This window comes from Pristiophorus japonicus, chromosome 12, assembly GCF_044704955.1.
Source record: "Pristiophorus japonicus isolate sPriJap1 chromosome 12, sPriJap1.hap1, whole genome shotgun sequence".
Classification (NCBI taxonomy): domain Eukaryota; kingdom Metazoa; phylum Chordata; class Chondrichthyes; family Pristiophoridae; genus Pristiophorus; species Pristiophorus japonicus.
Genome location: NC_091988.1, coordinates 89,211,874 through 89,234,567, shown reverse-complemented (window position 1 = coordinate 89,234,567; position 22,694 = coordinate 89,211,874). Strand labels below are relative to the sequence as shown.

The window sequence follows — 22,694 nt, the reverse complement described above, 5'->3', positions numbered from 1 at the left end:
GCACAGCTTTCTCCAGTTGTGCCGTTAATGTTGCTATAAACATTGTCCAGAAGAATGGGATTGTGTCCCCTGATGGTTTTCTCCTCATCCTAAAGAAAGACATGTCACGGATTTCTGCGTCAAACGTGGTGGGGATTATGACCCTGATCTTGGCAAATTATCATAATGATATCCATCACCTTGTGCCAACTGTTTACGTTGTTGAGCATTTATACTGCGGAACTACTTCTTGCTGAGTGCTGGGTCTGCCAATGCTCCAGACTTCACGCTGTTTTCATTGCGGACCAACTGAAGGAGGAGAGTGGGGGGGGGCGCACATGTAGGCCACCGCATGTTGACTGGGGAAAATAAAGATGGTGGTATTCAGCACCCATGCCACCTGGCGCCACTGTTGCCGCTGCCTCAGGTGGCATGGGAAGAAGCCACCCCTTGAGGTGGTACCCTGGGCCACCTCGGGCCCTGGGACAGTCTCATTTCTATCATATCGTTGCCGCAAACCCACAGCCCCGTCTACGAATTCAGCATCATTCACTTCGTGTGACTTGATTCAGACAAAGCCTCCAGAGGTGAAAGGGTATTTTCTCCGACTCTGTTGCTACACCGTGCTTAATGCTGTAAAATGGGTAGCAGGTTATGGCCAATCATTACTCCCTCGGTAAAAACATGGTCTTCCCTTGTAAAACAGCTTTAATAGAGGCTTGGAAGCAAACCTGAGGAGACCACGAGACTAACCCACTTACTTCAATTTGTTATTCTGTAAAATATGTTTTGATTATTTTTTTCAATATGCGTATGCAGATAGCATCAAGGTTACAGTTGGATTCTCAGAAACTTGGCCATAAATGTTCATAAATCAGTTTGCACAGTTTTAACTTCATAATCTTTTTTTTTGCAATTCTGAAATTAGGTTTTGATGCCCTGCAGCCTTGAGAATGGAATGTGTCCCATAAAATCAAGCATTGGCAACGCACAGTGAAGCATTAAATGAACATTCCTGACCTTGGCAAACTTAAATCCAAAGAAGTGGAATGTCCATACTTATAGCTTATTTTGGGTTCTACATGCAATATTTGCATAGTACGATTGTGTAGGTACCTTGTGGCGTGTTATTGGCCGATAAAACATTCAGCCGTCACTACCAGTTGCTGTGCAAGAAACTTGGCTGGATCATTGGTACTCTAAACTGTGGCATATTTATTCATTATAGCCTTTTTATTAGAGAGGCCTGACTGCAAGAGCGGCTGTAGCAAGAGCGGCTGTAGCAAGCGAGGACTTGCTTAGCATTTTCTCTTCTTTTTACTTGGGGGACAGGGGTGGGTTATTGTTTCAAGGCTGCAGTATAAAGTAACAAGTAATGACATGAGCCCAATAGTAACTAATGAGCAAGTTTCCGAACCGGTCTGATTTGCGTAGGTTCTATTTTGACCAAAGGCCTTTGAGCGACAGTGAAGAGAATGAGATATGCGTGCTGCGAAGGCAGCGTCTGGATGAAGGTGAACTGTTAACCCTGGGAACAATCTCAAATAAAGGAGAGACCACTTGGGATTGGCTGGTAGCTTGGCCACATTAATTTTATCCCTGCGAACCTTCTCCATTGCAACAGCTTTGGCGTGAGTTGGTCGTTAAGTCCTGAAACCCGTGGAAACCTGAAGCCCTTACATAACAGCCTTGCAGACTTTCACATGCTTAACAGGAGGGCTCTGGTCAGATGATCTCCAAATATGGGAATTAAACCTATCAACAGTTAGACACAGGCAGCCGAATCTCAAAACAAGGTCATTCGCATTTCTCTCTAGCACTGAAATCAACAAAGAGATGTTATATAACTTCTATTTATATCCTGTTTTCTCACTCGCTGCGCAGCACACGAGCTTTTTGAAAGTGGGAGGTTTTTTTAATGAGCTCTTAGGTTTTTTTTTTCACCTTTTCAAAGTGATGAGAGCTGGCTTGTCATTGGAAAAGGAAAAAAAAGGATGAATTCATTTGCAAATGTTAGTGGCTTGCTGGTCTGGTTGGGAGAAGTGAGATGTGGGATATATTGGATTCAAAGCCTAAGCAGATTAGGGCTAAAGGATTGCTTTTTTTTTACCAGCACCGGGTATTCCAATAACTGGAATCAAATGAGGTAGTTATCATTTGTGGCTGCCAAAAAGTGAGATTTAATATTATGTGGCAATTGCAGTATTTCATTCCAAAATTGTCTCCTCACTTCCTCTCCTGATACCTTTCAGATGTACCATTGTGTGATAAGCGCTCACTGATGAGTCATGCCCTATCTGCAATGCTTGCGACAGTAAATTCTGTCTTCTCTGTTGCTGTCTCCATTTAATGCTCCATTTATTATGGTGAAGCCACCCTAGTTAATGTTGCCATTTGAACATAAGAATTAGCAGCATGAGTAGGCCATTTAGCCCCTCGAGCCTGCTCCACCATTCAGTGAGATCATGGCTGATCTTTTACCTCGACCCCACTTCCCTGCACTATCCCCGTATCCCTTGATTCCCTTAATATCGAAGTCAACAGGCCGCAAAAACATCTTGCACTAATATCGCATCTTTAAAAAAGCAAAGCTTCCCTCAGAACATCGCAGTCTTTTGCGGGAGGAGGAGGGTTTTGGGGAAAAACACATTGAGCAGCAGTCTGAGCTGAGCTGAAGACATGGTCAGAGAGTGGGGTCGCTAATTCTGGTTGGACGTAATCCTGGAGATTTCATCCCATGACCTTCCGACTCCAACCGGCCAGCCCCCACACTCCTGACGTTGGTCACTCGACACGTCCATCCTCAGGGTGCCCTGCCTTCCCACGCTAACCGGAAAGCGAAGATACTCTTCATGACTTGATTCACTAACATTTGAGATTCATCCAAACAGCTTTTTTCCCAACCTCCAATATTTTTATAGCTAATAAAGAAGTGTTCAAATAAAAACACACATGGTTTTTTAACACTGCTTTGATTTCACTCCCTGCTTGCTCCCAGCATTGTCTAGAGATTCATCTTTAATTCCTGGAGACTCCAGGACAATCCTACAAGGCTTGAAATTATCACAGCTAGATTTTGAGGGAAGGATTCCTCTGAAGGCAGGGTCTAGCCTCACAAAATGGTTTTTGCTCCCATCCTCCAGCTTCCTACAGGGGGCAGAGTTTAAGAATAAGGGGTCGCCTATTTAAAACGGAGATGAAGAGGAATTTCTTCTCTTAGAGGGTCATCAATCTGTGGAATTCTCTGCCCCAGAGAGCTGTGGAGGTTGGGTCATTGAATATATTTGAGATGGAGATAGATTTTTGAAGGATAAGGGTGCTGGGAAGTGGGCAGGGAAGTGGAGTTGAGGCCAAGATCAGATCAGTCATGATCTTATTGAATGACGGAGCATGCTCAAGGGGCCAAATGGCCTACTCCTGCTCCTATTTCTTACATTCTGCCAGTTTATTCTGATCTCAGACATGCTGCGCTCAAACATAGAAACATAGAAAATAGGTGGAGGAGTAGGCCATTTGGCTCTTCGAGCCTGCACCACCTTTCAATAAGATCATGGTTGATCATTCACCTCAGTACCCCTTTCCTGCTTTCTCTCCATATCCCTTGATCCCTTTAGCTGTAAGGGCCATATTTAACTCCCTCTTGAATATGTCCAATGAACTGGCATCAACAATTCTCTGCGGCAGGGAATTCCGCAGGTTAACAACTCTGAGTGAAGAACTTTCTCCTCATCTCAGTCCTAAATGGCTTTCCCCTTATTCTTAGCCTGTGTCCCCTAGTTCTGGACTTCCCCAAAATCGGGAACATTCTTCCTGCATCTAACCTGTCCAGAATTTTATGTTTCTATGAGATCCCCTCTCATCCTTCTAAACGCCAGTGAATAAAGGCCCTTTATCTATCCATGCAGCCTGTCCACCGTGACTTCCATTGTTCCCTGAAGTCAGGGGAGATCTGTGGCTGCAATGTTAAATCTATGAACGTGACTTTGTAGCACTTCTACACTTCGTACAGTGGTGCATGCACAACCGATCTGGTGTTGCTCCCAATCCCCCCCCCGCAGTATAAATGGAGCAGATTGGAGGCACGAGCACATTGTGGAACGAGCTTCTCTGAGAAGGAACTCTATAACATCAATGGGGCATTCGAGGTAACTGCACACACCTGTGGCTGGATGGCAACTCCAACAGCAGATATATTACTGATTTTGTTTGTGCATAGATCAATGGGCAAAAATTTGACTGTAAAAGCAATCTTCTCTGGTAAGAATTGGGACTTGCTGAGATGGCAATATTTAAAAAACCACCCAAAGCTTGAACCCTAAGGACTTCTGACCCTGCATTAGTTGAATGTTCCTCACCACAGCTTATTGGACTTGTAGCAAAATTAGTTGCCTGGGCATCCATCCCTCTCAAGAAGACAAGACCTCCAAAGCTCCCTAAATGCAGTTTGCAAAGGGAGTTTTGGGGCCAGCATCAAGTAAACTGAAACACCCTTTGTGCTTGTTTATGTCTGCCATCAACTTTTTGAAGATTGTTTATTTCAAAGTGTCGCTCCCGATTACGGCAGTGGGAGTGCTGGCTTCAAGCAATCGCTGAGACAAACGGTGCGAGGGAACTGAATTATCAGCAGATGCAGTCAGTGAGTCAGTCACTAAGCCAGGGCACTTCAGCAGCCGTACCATTTCAACGGTGTGAGGTAATTCAGCTTCTTTACACTGTTGGGCTCGGTGACTTTTCAGCATCGATTTCCCTTGAGGTCATAAACAGCCACCAGAAGGAAAAAAAATCAACCCGACACCGAAGAAGTCATTTTTTTTTCTTTTAGTCTTGGAGCTGGTCCAGAATGGAACAAAACGCACCATTTAATGGGCCCTTTCACCTTTTCAGCACCGCGATTTCCTGTGAGGGAATGGGCTGTTTCATCGCTGACTTAATCTTCCCTGTGTGGTGCAACATTCCGAAACAGTCACCCCGCCAACACCCAAAAAATAAAACATTTTCGGTAAACAGCGTTTGAGCAGCTGTGTTGGCTGGCCCGCAGCCCAGGCTTTCTCGGTCATCACTCATTAATGGTTAACTTGCCAGATATATAGAGGGCTTGAATAATGGAGTGTGCTGAACTGCAGGGCATGTGAGCTGAAACTTATCAGCAAGTGAAAGGGAGAGGCCGGTGTGAGCTGCCTTGAACTCTACGCAGCAGCATTCTAGGATTTTCCATTGGCAGGCCGCACTGCTTTTATACTGACTCAGACACTGCAGTTGGGCTGGAGACTGGAGGGAGCTGTACGATATAAATTGGCCTCGTTAAAACTTTCCTCTTGCTGCGGCCTTTGCTTTCTGTCAAAGCCAGCCTGCCTGTGCACAAAGATAAATGCTTTTAAATTCGGCACAAGCCGATGGAAGCCATGCCAAGTTCATTTATGCTGTCGTCTCTCGTTTTTTTCCCCCTCACGGTTGCTTTTTTGGATACAGACATTTCTCATGGTCTGCATCCATAGTTCCCCTTCACTTCAGTCTGGGTCTCTTGTGTGATGACATACACAGCCAACTCTCTGGAGATCTGGCAGTAATTCTTCACCTAAACTATTGGTGAATAAAGATGGATCATGTGATCCTACAATCTTGTAGCGTCATAAATTATCAGGTGAAAAGAGGAACAGTTAATCGCACTGCAGTACTTTTGTCACTTCCCATACAGCAATTTTTTTTAACCACTTTGTTTTTACAGCATTCATATTGTCTCTTAAAATGGATGTTGCTAAGTTGCAGCAAAAGGATTTTTAAAGCTGGCTCTGAATACCCACACCAGCTCCATGCTTGAGGGGGATGTCAACCTGGGTCACAAAGCATCCTTCTTTCTCCTCTGTATGCAGAGTCATACAGCACAAAAGGAGACCATTCAGTCCATCTCGCCTGTGCCAGCTCTTTGATAGAACTATCCACTTCTACCTCTGCCACCAGCTCTATCCCATGGCCTTGCAAGTTTTTCCTATCCAAGTACGTATTCCATTCCTTTTTGAAAGTTCCCATCTTGAGACATTCACAAGCAAGGTATTGAGGTCTGAAGTTTGCAAGAAGAATTTTCTCCATCCAACTCCGAGAAAGAAAGGTAGAGCAATTGGAAGTTCTTCTGAACGCAGAACGCCACATGGTGGGGTGGGTTATGACAGTGCGGGGGGGAGGGCGTCGGGCAAGGGGAAGGAGGGCTTCACTGCGATGAAATTCTCCAGTTGTACTGGCTTTCCTATGGTGCTAGCTTCTGCGTATGGAGACTGTTGCTATGGAAATAAGCTGTTCCAGGCTGATATCAAACTGGTTGGTAACTTCCCCCACATCACCCACGCAGTGACACGGGGCTTTTCAAGTTCTGAATGAAAATGCTTCAGGCACATTATCGACTCCGGAAGGATTGTAAGCGATGGAAAACATTTGTTTTACCAAGGCTACGTGGAAAAGCAGCAGTAAATCTACCAAGGATGTTACTGCAGTGCTGAAGTCTAATTCTAGTTATCCTGTCAGATCGGCACTGAAGTCTCATAACCAGCAGCTGGTTAATTGATGGGCATCACCTGGTGGAATTACAATACAAGGAACTTTAATAAAGCTGAGGGGAATGTTGATGGCCATATGCAGATATTTCAAGCTGACAGTGGAATCCATAAGAAAGTATATTTTACCCAGGAGACAGGTAACGACAATAATGCCCTCCATCCACCCGATGTTCATTTCAGTTGAATTAAATAAATTCGATATCAACTTTATGAAAAGAAATAATTACACAACCAATACGCTTTGAAAATATGCCCAGCCAACAACTTGCATCTTTAATGTAGTAAGACTTCCTAAAGGCATTTCACAGATGGTTAATCAGACAAAAATTGACACCGAGCCAAAGGAGGAGATATCAGGACAGGGTCAAGGAGGTTGGTTTTACCGAGTGTCTTCAAGGAGGGAGAGTGAGGTGAGGAGATTTGTTAGGGGAATTCCAGAGCGTGGGGCCGAGACGGCTGAAGGCACCACCGCACACCGCCTCAACAGTGCTGCAATTTTACAACAAACCATGTCTACATTACACACATAGCAGGACAAATGCTATTCTGAACTTTTACAGACATTCCCTGCAATGCTACATTTGGCTTAGTAGCTGGATTTAAAGCAGTCTTTCCAGTTGAGATTTGTGAGCAGTTAATAATTAAACTAAGTGTTTTCATCCAGGCTACTGTTGTTTACAGGAAATTGCTGATTATGGGAACTTTCTACTGGACTTGTTACAATTTATGTTTTACTGTTTGCACATGTGTGGAGACTGGAATGTGTACTTCAGTGTAGGCTGTGGGTGTTCAGCAAAAAGAACAAATATTATTCTGACAAAGAAAAGAACGACTTTGATTTATATAGCGCCTTTCACGACCATCGGACATCTCAATACGCTTTACAGCCAATGAAGTACTTTTGGAATATAGTCACTGTTGTAATGTGGGAAATGCGGCAGCAAATTTGCGCACAGCAAGTTCCCATAAACAGCAATGTGATAATGACCAAATAATCTGTTTTTGTTATGTTGATTGAAGGATAAATATTGGCCAGGACACCGGGGAGAACTTCCTGGCTCTTCTTCAAAATTGTTCCATGGGAATCTTTAACATCCACCTGAGAGCAGACGGATCCTCGGTTTAATGTCTCATCCGAAAGATGGCACCTTCGACAGTGCTGTACTCGCTCAGCACTGTACTGGAGTGTCCGCCTGGATTTATGTGCTCAAGTCCTTGAAGTGGGTTTTGAACCCACAACCTTCTGACTCCGAGGCGAGTGTGCTACTCACCGAGCCACGTCTGACATTACAAAGCTACATTTATTGTCCTGAGAAAGTTATCTTGAACTGCTGCATTTCTTGTGGTGATCATGCTGCTCCCACGATGGTGTTATTCCAGGACGTTCACCCAGTGGCGATCAAAGAACTGCAGTATATAATCCAAGTCACCTTGTTACTTCTAGACTTGACTATTCCGATGCTCCCCTGGCCGGCGCTTCATCTTTCACCCTCCGTATGAGCTCATCCAAAACTCTGCTGCCTACATCCTGACTTTCGCTAAGCCTTGAGGACATTCACCTGGCCTCAACCCTCCCTATTTCTCTAACCTCTAGCCCCACAACTCTCGGATCTCTGCGCTCCTCCAATTCTGGCCTGTTGAACATCCCTGATTTTAATCGCTCAACCATTGGCGCCCGTGCCTTCTGCTGCCTAGGTCCTAAGCTCTGGAATTCCCTCCCTAAACCTCCCTGCCTCTCCACCTCTTCTCCTTTTAAGATGATCTTTAAACCTGCTTCTTTGACCAAGCTGTTCTAATATCTTTGTCTGGCTTGGTGTCAAACTTTGTTTGGTAACGCTCCTGTGAAGTGCCTTGGGATGCTTTATTACATTAGAGGCGCTACATAAATGCAAGTTGTTGTTTTGATGGCGCTTGCCCTTCTCGTAGTTAAGGCCGTGGAGCTGGCAGGTAAGTTTGGTTCGTTACTGTTATATGTCCCATAGTTAGTACATAGTGAGTTGCAGGTGGTGAAGGGCGTGGATATTGAGTTCAGTGGCAGAGATGCGAATCAAGCTCTGTCTTCATTGGTGTTGAGCTTCAGGTGTTTTGCACCTGCATCCATTCAGGTGAGCGGTGAGTATTCCATCATACTCCTGAATTGAGTCTTTTAGATGGTGGAGTGACATTGAGGGGTGAGAAGGTGGGTCCCTCATGTCCGAGTACTCGGCCTCTACCCTGCTCTTGTAGCCATGGTGTTGATACAGCTGTCGGTGGTGATTTCCAAGATGGGGATGGTGATGCTGTTGAAGGTCAGAGGGGAATTGGGTGGACTTCTGTTTTGTTGGAGATGGTCATTGCTTGGCACTTGTGTAGTAAGATTGTTACCTGCCACCCATCACCCCAAGCCTGGATGTTGCCCAAATTCTGCTGTAAACTCACATGGGCTGCACTGTTGGAGGAGTTGTGAATGAAGCTGAACACTGTTGAATCATCAGCAAACAACCTCCCCTGTAATGGAAGGAAGGCCATTGACGGAGCAGCTGAAAATGGTTGAACTGAGGAACGATGTCCTGAGGCTGTGATCATTGGCTTCCAACACCCACGACCATATGAAATGTAGCTTAGTTGGATACAACTGCAACTTGGGCTATTTTGAACCTCTTACTCCCTCCTCCAAAGATAAGAAAACAACTTAAAGCTAGCATTAGATGTAGAGAGGGCGAACTGTCTTGGTGCAATTTCTGCTCCTACTGTTTCCTGTCTTCATTCTACTTCACCCAATTTTGGTTATCCCCTCCTCATTCTCTCGCTCCAGGTGGGAGCTGGTAATTATCCCTGCTAATTTTGTATTGGAAGTTAATGGTTCTCTGTATAAAGGACCACTTTTTGTCATTCCCCAGCCTATAATCTGTCCTCAGTCCAGAAACATTGCAGAATATCACAGTAATCCAGAGCATTGCCTTACAATTAAAAGCAAGAAAATAAACCTCGTCCTTAATGGTTAAAAGATTTGTCATGAAAACTCGGCATTTTTGGGAGTGACAAGAGTGTTAAGGGACAGTCATTGAATTAAAAATACAACCGAATTAAAAGTGCAACCGAACAGATCGCACATGAATAAAGTTTAATATGGTATTAAAAACTGGAAATACTGAATAGGTCAGGCAGCATCTGTGGAGAGAGAAACAGAGTCAACGTTTCAGGTCGATGACCCTTTGTCAGAACAATTTATTTCAGATTTCCAGCATCTGCAGTATTTTGCTCTTGTGCTAATGTTTAATAAGCTAATTAATGTTTGTGTCTTAAAGGAGTACATTTTCCATTTAGCATTAATAGCAAACTTGAGGATAATAACTGATTTGGCCTTACTGATGAATCTGTTGTGTATTGTGCAATGGAGTCAGACGCAGTTGCATTGTGCACTTCCTGTACATTGAGCCGACTGCAATGAGGTAAACAAGTGTTTGGTTGCTTGCATGATTACAGAAGAGATAAAGCCTTACTACAGTAAATGGGAGTTAGCCACAGTTACTGAGGACAGGGGCCTGTATATAAAGCCTGACCATACAGTATCTAGCACCGAAAAGTAGCATCACCCACTTGAATTAGCACACTACCCTTCTCAAAATGAGAATAAATTTGTCTAATATCTTTGGTTTTCTTCTGCCACTATTCATGATTCAAATGAAGGATGGATTACAGATGTATGTTCAAGATTTTTGGAGCATTGAACAACAACAACTTGTATTTATATAGCACCTTTAACGTAGTGAACCGTCCCAAGGCACTTCACAGGAATATTATGAGATTAAAATTTGACACGGAGCTGCATAAGTAGAAATTAGCGCAGGTGGCCAAAAGATTGGTCAAAGAGGTATGTTTTAAGGGGCGTCTTGAAGTTGGCCTTTATTGCAAGGGGGATTGAGTATAAAAGCAGAGAAGTCCTGCTGCAACTGTATTAGTGAGGCCACATCTAGAGTACTGCATACAATTTTGGTCTCCGTATTTGAGGAAGGATATACTTGCATTGGAGGCTGTACAGAGAAGGTTCACCAGACTGATTCCCGGGATGGCGGGACTGACCTATCAAGAAAGACTGGATCAACTGGGCTTGTATTCACTGGAGTTCAGAAGAATGAGAGGGGGACCTCATAGAAACGTTTAAAATTCTGATGGGTTCAGACAGGTTGGATGCAGGAAGAATGTTCCCGATGTTGGGGAAGTCCAGAACCAGGGGTCACAGTCTAAGGATAAGGGGTAAGCCATTTAGGACTGAGATGAGGAGAAACTTCTTCACCCAGAGAGTGTTACAGACACAGATAAATTTGACACCGGGCCACAGAAGAAATTAAGGCAGATGATCAAAAGCTTGTTTAAAGAGCTAGGTTTTAACGACATCTTAAAGGACAAAAGAGAGGTAGAGAGGCATAGAGGTTTAGGGAGGGACTTCCAGAGCTTAGGGGCCATAGTCTCAGAATAAGGAGCTGTCCACTTAAAACTGAGATAAGGAGGAATTTCTTCTAAGGGTTGTAAATCTGTGGAATTCTCTGCCCCAGAGAGCTGTGGAGGCTGGGTCATTGAATATATTTAAGGCGGAGAGAGACAGATTTTGAGCAATAAGGGAATAAAGAGTTATGGGGAGCGGGCAGGGAAGTGGAGCTGAGTCCATGATCAGATCAGCCATGATCTTATTGAATGGCGGAGCAGGCTCGAGGGGCCAAATGGCCCACTCCTGCTCCTATTTCTTAAGTTCTTATGTTTCCACTCACACGGGAAACTAAAACTAATAATAACTTTTATATAGCACTTTAACGTAGCACAAGTCCCAAGGCGCTTCACAACAGTGTTACGGACAAACAGATAAATTTGACACCAAGCCACAGGAGAGGTTGACAGGCGGAGAAGTTTAGACAAGGAGTTCCAGAGCTTGGGGCCTCGGCAACAGAAAGCACGGCCACCAATGGTTGAGCGATTATAATCAAGGATGCTCAAGAGGGTAGAATTAGAGGAGCACAGACATCGCGGGGGAGGGGGATGAGGGGAGTATTGTGGGGCTCGAGTAGATTACAGTGATAGGGAGGGATGAGGCCATGGAGGGATTTGAAAATAAGAATGAACATTTTAAAATCGAGGCTTTGCTTAACCGGAAGCAAATGTAGGTCAGCGAGCACAGGGGTGATGGGTGAGCGGGACTTGGTGCGAGTTAGGACACGGACTGCAGAGTTTTGGATCACCTCTAGTTTACATAGGGTAGAATGTGGGATGAATTTTCTGAAGTGCAGTAAGTTGTGTAGATGAGAGCAGAAATTTATAAAGTGACGTAGGCAGTCGAAGTGGGTGGGCAAAACTCTGGCACATGGAGCTCAATTTGGGGAAGTGTTTGGATCCGAGAGGCAAATCGGAATATTTTCTTAAAGGTGAGAGTAGAAGCCATGTAAGGTCATAGGGATTTAGATGTCCAATCTCACAAATTGCAAAAAACTAATGATTTAGATGAAGGAATTGAGGGTAATATCTCCAAGTTTGCAGATGACACTATGCTGGGTGGCGGTGTGAGCTGTGAGGAGGATGCTAAGAGGCTGCAGGTTGACTTGGACAGTTTAGGTGAGTGGGCAAATGCATGGCAGATGCAGTATAATGTGGATAAATGTGAGGTTATCCACTTTGGTGGCAAAAACACAAAGGCAGAATATTATCTAAATGGCGGCAGATTAGGAAAAGGGGAGGTGCAACGAGACCTCAGTGTCATGGTTCATCAGTCATTGAAAGTTGGCATGCAGGTGCAGCAGGCAGTGAAGAAGGCAAATGGTATGTTGGCCTTCATAGCTAGAGGATTTAAGTATAGGAGCAGGGCGGTCTTACTGCAGTTATACAGAGCCTTGGTGAGGCCACACCTAGAATATTGTGTTCAGTTTTGGTCTCCTAATCTGAGGAAGGACATTCTTGTTATTGAGGGAGTGCAGCGAAGGTTCACCAGACTGATTCCCGGGATGGCAGGACTGACATATGAGTAGAGACTGGATTGACTGGGCCTGTATTCACTAGAGTTTAGAAGATTGAGAGGGGATCTCATCGAAACATATAAAATTCTGACGGGATTGGACAGGTTAGATGCAGGAAGAATGTTCCCGATGTTGGGGGAGTCCAAAACCAGGGGTCACAGTCTAAGGATAAGGGGTAAGCCATTTAGGACTGAGATGAGGAGAAACTTCTTCACTCAGAGTGGTGAACCTGTGAAATTCTCTTCCGCAGAGAGTTGTGGATGCCAGTTCGTTAGATATATTCAAGAGGGAGTTGGCTATGGTCCTTACGGCTAAAGGGATCAAGGGGTATGGAGAGAAAGCAGGAAAAGGGTACTGAGGTGAATGATCAGCCATGATCTTATTGAATGGTGGTGCAGGCTCAAAGGGCTGAATGACCTACTCCTGCATCTATGTTTCTATATTTCTAATGCACTGGTGCAAAAATAATCAAAAGACTGATACAACGTTGGCCTTTATTTCAAGGAGGTTGAAACACAAAAGGGAGGAAATGATGCTTTGGTTGTGCACAGCTTTGGTCAGACCCCATGTGGAGTACTGCATTCAGTTCTGGCCAGCACAGATTCACTAGAATGATACCAGGGCTTAAAGGATTACGTTATAAGGACAGTTTGCATAAACTTGACTTGTACTCCCTTGATAAAGAAAGTTTTGAAGGTTAGGGGTAGATCTAATGGAGATGTTCAAAATAATAAATGGATTCAATGCTATATAGAGAAACTATTTCCTCTAGTGGGGGAATTCCAGAAAAAGGGGGCATGGTCTTAAAATTGGAGCGAGGTCAGGAGTGAAATCGGGAAGCATTTGTTCTCACAAAGGAAAGTGAAAATGTGGAACACACTTCCCCCAAAACACTGTGGATGCTAGGGGTCAATGAAATTTTCAAGACTGGGATTGATAGGTAACTTATCGAGGGATATGAATCAAAGGCAGAGTTAAGATAAAAATTAGCCATAATCTAATTGAATGGCGAAACAGGCTTGAGAGGCTAAATGGCCTCCTCCTGTTCCCACTAAACAAGCTGTAATGGCTGGAGACACAGACTCACTGGGAGGAATGGCAATCTTTTTCAAGAAGCCCGATTTGTGATGGTTGTAAAAATTAGATTCCTGCATAAAACTTTTTTTTTCATAGGAGTATTCTGGGATTCGTCTACATTTTCTGAACTGTAAAACCGTAAATCCCTTGGGGCTGCTATCCTTTACGAACTTAGTTGAGGTTTGCAACTGTAAATATATTGCTTGATAACCATTCTCGATTGCTCTAGAATGCTGCAGTGCAGAGGTATGGAATATGAATCTATGCTCACTGTTCCCTACATAGCGAGCTCCTGATTCCAAATGTTTGACCGAACAGTGCCCCACAGGAAGGACAAGATAAAACCACAGGGCCAGCTTCGTTTCATTAAATCTAAATGTCCTATGGTTTTAATCGAGTCCTTTCACTTTTTGAATGCATGCTGGGCTAGACCTACTTCACAACAGACTTCCCTTTGTGTGTCTCTCACTGGATAACAAGAGATAGAATGGAAGCATTGCTGATGTGGCACAGCTGGGTGAGGCATGAGTGCAGGCCCAGCGATACTTAGAGCAGGAAGACTGCCAAAGGCCCCAGGTGAAGGGGAGGCAGGACCCGAGTGGCGGTCCGAGTGTAGTGTAAGTACCACTGCTTTGGGCATTGAGGTTTCCGCAAGTGGTTCCCTTTCAGCTGTTTTGCCACCTTTTTTTAATCTAAATCTAACCCTCACCACATTCAAAGATACTTGGATGTGCACTTAAAGTGCTGTAACTTACTGGGCTACGGACCAAGAGCTGGAAAGTGGGATTAGGCTGGATAGCTCTTAGTCAGCCGGTGCGGACATGTTGGGCTGAAGTGGTCTCCTTCTGTGCTGTAAATTTCTATGGTGAAGACGTGCTCATTGGTGGTAGCACAATTCCCTGTAACTGTGGTGATGGGCTGATGGAATGGTAACAAATGCTGAGTAATTTGAAGGGAAATGGTTGGTGAAAGAAGACTGACACAAAAGATCTTGAACTTTGAAACATTATTGAGCCAGGAGTGCTGGTTAACATCACCAATTCAGCAATGGCAGGATGGGGGGTGAGAAAGTCTCAACACGGGGCAGAACTGAAGCCCATCGCAGTCTTGTTCAATTTTTAGTGAAAGCTTAACTCAACTGGGATGTGATGCGTCCACACAAAACTTGCCTGGCTCACTTTGGTAAGCTGACATGGTGATCTCACAGCAATAGTGGTCACTGGAATGAGGATTTTGTAGCCAGAAGTAATTCAAATGGAAACACTTCTACTCTGTGGTTGGGGGGAGTCTCTGGCCATCATTTTGGGGGAAAAATGAAATGTTGTCCCTGCTACTTCTCATTTCACACTGACCCTCGAAGCCAACCTAAACTGTCTCCATCTTGCATTCCAACAGTGACTTGCTCCCGTTTTATGGAAGCCTCAATTGTACGGCTTATAGCAGAGGAAAGGGTTTTCTGTGCTAGCAAGTTCAATAGAAATTTTCCTTGATCGAATGCTTAACTTTGCCTTATGTGACATTCTTAATGCAAGGCCTTGAGCTCCGTTCTTCGATCCATTTAGTGGCTTTATATTTTTTCATACAATATTTTTGAGGGAGTTTCTTTTTTTGTAGAAAAGCAAGGAGAAAACATGAACACTGTATCCTGCTTATTGACTGGAGGAGAGCCAAAAATAAATCAAGATGGAAAAGAACTCGTGTTTTTTTTGGGAAGAGCGTCATGTGGTTACTCTTCACTGAGCTTAGCGCTGTGGATCAAATAACTTTACTTTTTAAATTGGAAAGAAACTAGTGATGTGCTAAGGGCCAAAGAATAGGACACCATCAAGGTTGACCAGAATAAGGAGTGAGGTAAATTAAGACGCAGGGATTATTAAAAGGTGTCCATTTTGGGGGATTTTAAAAGCCTGAAGATTGTAGGCTGGACACACTGGAGGAAACAAGGAGATTTCAGATCCTGGGAAAGTATAAGATGGAAATTCTGCTGAGTCTTGATTTCAACAGAGTGAGGGAGATAACAGAACATTTAGTCCAATGCATCTTCAGTTCAGAGAATGAGAGGGCCATTAACCAAAGAGATTGAAGCAACTTTGAGGGAGTGGTTAAACAACAAGAAGTTGTATTTCTATAACACCTTTATCAGAGTAAAACATCCTAAGTTGCTTCACAGGAATTTTATAGGACAAAAATTTGACACTGGGAAATTACAGCAGATGGAAGTAGGTTTGAAGGAGCGTCTTAAAGGGGGAAAGAGAGTTAGAGAGGCAGAGAGGTTTAGGGAGGGAGTTCCAGAGCTTAGAGTCTAGGCAGCTGAAGGCATGGCCACCGACGGTTGAGCGATTATAATCAGGGATGCTCAAGAGGGCAGAATTTGAGGAGCGTAGATATCTCAGGTGGCAGGAGGGGGTGTTGTGAGGCTGAAGGAGATTGCAGATATGGGAAGGTGTGAGGCCATGGAGGGATTTGTAAACAAGGATGAGAATTTTGAAATCAAGGCGTTGCTTAACCAGGAGCCAGGGGTGAATGGTGAACAGGGTTTGGTGCAAGTTAGGACACAGGCTGGATGAGGGTTTCCGCAGCAGATGAGCTGAAGAACGGGCAGATTCGGGCGATGTTACGGAGGTCGAAATAATTGGTTTTAGTGATGCCGTGGATATGTGTCTTATTTGACCCCTCATATCAGGGTCAAAGAAGACACCAAGGTTGCGAACTGTCTGGTTCAGCCTCGGACAGATGCTAGAGGGGGGGAATGAAGTCGATGGATCGGGAATGGAGTTTGTGGCGGAGACCAAAGACAATGGCTTTGGTCTTCCCAATATTTAATTGGAGAAAATTTCTGCTCATCCAGTACTGGATGTTGGACAAACAGTCTGACAATTTAGAGACCATGGAGGGGTCGAGGGATGTGGTAGTGAGGTAGAGCTGGATGTGGAAACTGATGTCGTGCTTTTGGATGGTGTCTCCAAGGGGCAGCATATAGATGAGAAATAGGAGGGGGCCAAGGACAGATCCTTGGGGGACACCAGAGGTAACAATGCGAGAGTGGGAAGGGAAACTATTTCTGGCTACGATTAGATAGATAAGAATGGAACCAGGTGAGTGCAGTCCCACCCAGCTGAACGATGATGGGAGAGGTGTTGGAGGAAGGCAGAGTGGCCAACCGTGTCAAAGGCTGCAGACAGTTTAAGAAGGACGAGGAGGAATAGTTTACCTTTGTCACAATCACAAAAGGTGTCGCCGGTCAGTGTGTGATGCGTATGGTTGTATGGATAAAAATAAATGAGTTTTAAAATAAAAAATGGTTCACTACCTCCAGCTGGTGACACTGACTTTGATGAGAGCCATTTTGGTACTGTGGCAGGAGCTGTTGTTGGTTAAAGGCCAAAGTTGAGGGAGATTGCCCATCAGATGATCAAATAAATGTTTTTTGTATACTGTCAGGAGTGCAAGAGAGTGAGAGGAGCTTTCCAGATATGGCAAGTTGGGATGGACTCGAGCTTTAATTGTAAGTCAAGAGTAGTTGAGGGGAAAAAAGGGTTTGGCACCAAAGAGGAAACCAAACTTTCTGGAGTCAGTTTTAACAGTAGAAATATGGATGTTTCACTTGAGGTCAGAGTAGATGGTTAGGTCATAAGTTAATAGATTAGATGGGACGATAAGAGGTTATGGGGAGCGTGCAGGGAAGTGGAGCTGAGTCCATGATCTGATCAGCCATGATATTGAATGGCGGAGCAGGCTCGAGGGGCCATATGACCTACTCCTGTTCCTATTTCTTATGTTCTTAAAGGTAGCTGCTGCTTTGACTTGCAAAAATCATGTAGAAACAATAGGGTTCAAATTGGTCTTTAGGCGGTAATGCAATAGAGGCGTGAGTAAATCGGCAGCCCGACACCCCGCCCGATCTTTCCCTTCCATTTGCGCTACCGCCAAAGACCAATTTCGCCCTTTGCGTCTTTCAGTAGTTGAATGGAACAAGATTTTTACTGTTCCACTGAAGATAAGGAGATGATGTAATGTTTCAGTTTGCGAAGACTGGAGGTTGATCAACTGAGTCCATGCAATTTGAAAGGTGTCGCTGGTCAAATAAATGAGTTTAAAGTAAAAAGCTATTAATTTCCTTTTAAAAGGGGTGAAGTTTGTATCTAGGGTTCTCACCTAAAAATGGTTCACTACCTCCAGCTGGTGACTGGCCTCTGGGCTCCCATTAATCCCGTTGTATACTGACCACCGATGATCAAGGATGACTCTCATTCCAATCTGATTTTATTTCTCCCACCCCCCAACCCCTCCCCTCCCCTCCAAAGCCAGGACTTCTTGACTAATGTCCAGCACCTCCCCACTGAGGCTGAAATCTGAAGCGATGCCTGGAACCAATTGCCATGGAGCCACACAGTTGACAGACTCTTGTTTTAATGTCTGGCAGATTAAAGATTGTGAGATTCATCATTTGCATGAAAGCCACCATTGGGATTTAGCAAACTTCATTAGTTTCTTAATGGAAAGAATTATGAAATTTAATTGCAATGTGAACAAACCCCAGGGCACGTAGTACAGGGCAATATCACAGGAATTACATGAAAAAGTACTTTCTTCAGCAGTATTATAATATATCACTGTTTGGGACAGAGTTTTACTGTAAAAACTACTATTTGACCCATTTCCTTAATTTTTTCACTGGCCCCATTCAGTGGTCCAATCTGGTAGCAATGATTTATTTTGAGCCAGATTTTTGCAGGACTTTTGAATCCTCCCTCCTTAGTTAGGATGGCTGTTCAGGGCAGTGCAGAGGATTCCAGCCCCATAATCACTCTTATCCTGCCTGCTATCGATTTGAAAGCTGCAGCAGCGATGATGGCAAAACTTCCAACTGAAGTAATTGGATAACAAGACCAGGCAAAATGAATCTGTCTCTTCCATGTCAAGGTGCATGTTAAGTGCAGTGAGGGTGTGGTCGACATGGCCTACGTGATCTTGGCTATTTTTAAAGTCCTGCAACTGCAGGTGTCAGATTTAATTACACTGTGGAGATTTCCCCTGTGTGCATCATTTCAATAAAATATGACTCAGAATGGAAAATCTCCAAGGGATGTGCAGTTCCTTGTCTTAAACACTTAATTTTAGCCCAAGTGATAAGTAATGGGGGCGGTAACAGGAAGCACAGCTTTAAATTTGTTTAATAAAAACAGAAAATGCTGGAAACACTCAGCAGATCAGGCAGCATTTGTTTGGTTTAGTCCTTAATTAGAAAGTGATTCTTGCAAACTTGGAGCCTGTGTTTTGACCCTTAACAACATTCCCATGTTTTTATCTCGATTAGAAATCATGACAGCGCAGTCCCTGCTTTCATTTTCTCTCTCCGCCCGCCCCTCTCCCCCAAAACCAAGCAGAGAACGCCCCATTGTTCTGGGCTGGGTTTAATTCCCAGATTCAGGTGAAATGAGAGTTTACGGACCTATCCTAATAACTCTATGTGGCTCGGTGTAAAATTTTGTTTGAAAACTCTCCTATGAAGCGCCTTATGACGTTTTAACTACATTAAAGGCACTATATAAATGCAAGTTGTTGTTTGCTGTGGAATTAAAATAATGAGTGTCATCCAGTACATTAAAATCTGATTGATCACTTATCCATCTTTACAGCATTCGTTTTACTGCCGCCTGACTGAGGATAAGAAGTCGGAGAAATTCTTCAAGGTGTTTTATGACCGTATGAAGCTCGCGCAGCAAGAGATCAAAGCTACAGTGACTGTAAATACCAGCGACCTTGGTAATAAAAAGAAAGACGATGAATCTTCGGAGAGGGACGTGCCTGTGCGAAGACGAGGTAAGAGGCAAGCCTGGGATCGGTACATACTCTTGTATACAAAAAAACTCCTTGCTCGGCAGAATGTAGACTCATTATTTATTCTAATTGCACTGTTATCCTAAAATTGGAACTATAATCACTTCATTACTTCATATCATTGTATTGAGAGCTACTAATTGGCCTTAGGAATTGGAAAGTAGTATTTAAATTTCCGTTTTCAGGTGCCAATGCAGTTTTCTCATATCGGTGCCGTTACCTCAGAGCTGATGAAGCAAAACCTTAACTGCTCTGCAGTAGATTTAAAAGCTGTCCCAGCTGTAAATAAATGTCATAAAAAATGTGAATACGTTCAGAGAAATTCACAAGGGCAAAATGATTAGCGAGGCAAGCAGGGTCTGAAAGCAGATTTAATTTCTTGTGAAAGGAAAGCCAGTTCATTCTCGAGTTAGCAATTCCCTCCCCAGTGGAATAGCTTGGGATCCCAGCGAGTTTGAAAAGAAGGGATTTTCCTTCAAGGCACCTTTTCTTTCAACGGGTATTGCTGCAAGTTCATCGAGCAACTTTTATACTGCAGCCTAGTTCTGTGAGGTGTAAGTTTCCACCCTTTAGGGATGTTTGGTCGTCATCTTGAACATCCCTTGGGAGGGTCGGACGGCTCTTGACCCAGATGCAACGTCGGCTAAAGTTTGTAATGGAGCTATTCGAGAAGTTTTTCCTCCGTAGCCGACTAATAATAAATAGTTCCTTGTACAGACTGCAATGAAACAAGTATTGTAAATGCCAATATTTAAAGCAGTGCTAGCATTTCCAACACCTGTGAACTTACCTGCCTTCATCTCCCTTAGGAGAGGGATTCCAAATAGACAGAGCCATGGGTTGAAGGGATGGATGGTCAGCAAACCAGTATTGCCCATGGTTAACTTCCTTGGGGCAACATCCATCAATTCCTACTGTGATGGCATAGTTTGAAAGATACATAATTTCAATGTCGGGTTACAATCTTTGAGCAGCAGGAGGCATTTGCTTTGCTCGTGCTGGGCCTTGTGTTTTGCCAGGTTGTTTCAGGTAAGAAACAATGAAAAGGCGCACACTTTTTTTATTTTTAATCTGTATTTATCTATACCTTTTCCTATATATTTGGTCTCCCCAAGAATGTGGGCACTAGAACTGGAGTAATGGAGAATGCATTCGCCCGGTTTCATTCTCTCTTATTGGTTGAAAGGATAAGAGTTTTGAAACACTTCAGAAATAATTTTATTCCATGAACTGATATAAATCTGATTGAATATTTTCAACATAACTTCACCGCTCATTTTAGGAACATAGATTGGAACGATAAAATCATTTGGGCCATGGAGCCTGCTCCTTCCAGGCTGAACAGATGCAATTTGTGGTAAATAAATATTGTCGCGTTAAGTATGAGGAATCCTTCTGAATCGAGAAATCTGATTAACCACTGGTACAAATTTGTCTCTGATCCTCCCAAACGATGTCTCACAGTTGCTGATTGGGAGAGGGACCTGAGAGTTACAGTGCCTGATTCAGCGAAAGTCCATGACCAGTGTGGCAAGGATATTGTGAAATTAGATAGGGTGCTAGAATGTATTGATAATTCAATATAAAATGAGAAACACTATTCTTTGTCAGCCCACATCTAGAATACTGCGGCCAGTGTTGGTCCCCACACATGGTGGGAGATATCAAGGCAATAGGCTGGGACAATTGAAATTTTCAAGACTGAGATCGATCGATTTTTTGTTGGGTATGGGTATCGAGCGATATGGAGCAAAGACAGGTATATGGAGCTGAGATGTGCAGTTCAGCCATGATCTAACAGCAACCAGTATTGCCAATGATTGACTTTCTTGAGATAAAACCATACGAAAGAAGAAGAATGGATGTTATCAAATCAATTGTCAATATCCAAGTTGGATCTCCAGGCCAAAGCTTCCGGTGTAACAATGTGGATATCTTGTAGGCTACCTGTGAATTTCCTGTGAGGGCAGTGCTCAATGATGTGTTCCAGGGTCTAATCAGGAGCTCCACAGTCGCATGATGGGGATGCTTTAATCATCCATCTATAGAGAAGGTAGCAGCATCTACCATGACCAGGTCTGAGGCTTATCCACTGTCTGCGAGGAAGGTTTGATCCTTCAGGTTGTACTGTGGTGTCCTATATAAGGAATCCATTCCGTATGTCACAGTTCTTCCAAGCATTTTGCCATCGGTCATCGAGGCTGAGGGGAGATCGCTGAAGGGCTTCGGTTACAGTCCAGAATGACCACCTAGATTTGAGACGGGGTTGGTGGTAGGTTGTTCAAGTTGGCCTGGATCTGCATGTCTTTGCTGGTATACTGGTTGTATTCTCTGGAGACTGCATATTCACGGGGTAGGTGTGGTGATGCGATGTTTGAAAGCATGGGCAGTCGAGGTGTTGATGTCGATAAAAGCATATGTGTCCATTAATTCCAACTGTGATAGGATCATTTAAAAATTAAAATTTCTATATCAGGTTACCAACTTGGAGTAGCAGGAGGGTAAGTCCGAACAGGCTCGAGGGGCTGAATGGCCTCCACCTATGATTCTTATCCTTTTAATTCAGCATTGCAGTTCCTGCAGTTATTTTGTGCTTGTTTGGGAAATGTGGTGCTTCTGACCAATTAATCGATTGTTTCTGTATTAAAATGCAGCCAAAGAACCTTCAGCGCAGCTTAGCGACGAAGTTCGCGATCAGCTGCTCGAGGCCTCTGCTGCCACACGGAAAGCCTATAACACCTTCCGGAGGGAAGCTGACCCAGAGGACCACTTCTCCACTGCAGATGGCAATCCGGCATCTGGAGAGAAGAACAAGGACGATGGGGAGATGAGCGCCGTGATTGCCATCATGCAACCAATCCTTCGGTTCATGCAGCTGCTTTGTGAAAACCATAACCGAGATCTTCAGGTACAATGTAAACCAATGATCACTTTCACATCGTGAATTCTTGATTTCATCTCGAGTCCAAGTCGACTATTATAACCAAAATTGGAAAATATGCACCGTTATAATGTCACCAAAGTTGAGTTTATGTCCCTGTGGTTTACAATCCCAAGATGTCTGCCTTCGTCCTGGCTCGAATTTTTGTGTGGTAAATGGGGCATTGGTTTGAAATGCCAATTGACATATCTAGATGTTTGTAGTTGTATTTACTGAATGGTGTCACAGCGGAGGCATTGCGATAGCTGCAGAGGTGAAGGTGTTGTGCATTTGATCCATGCTGACGATGGCTAGCTGTCATGTTTTGATCAGATTAATGATGCACTT

The 22,694-nt window shown here is 43.9% G+C and overlaps 1 protein-coding gene across 1 annotated transcript in view; it reads left to right on the top strand.

Annotated features, from left to right (window-relative positions):
* itpr1b (inositol 1,4,5-trisphosphate receptor, type 1b) overlaps positions 1-22,694 on the top strand; it is a 593,020-nt gene that overhangs the window by 374,228 nt on the left and 196,098 nt on the right. Inside the window, exons 40-41 of the mRNA XM_070894815.1 lie at positions 19,225-19,408; positions 22,081-22,334. Of these exons, the coding sequence (XP_070750916.1) occupies positions 19,225-19,408; positions 22,081-22,334 (438 nt within the window). The remainder of the gene's footprint in view (positions 1-19,224; positions 19,409-22,080; positions 22,335-22,694) is intronic.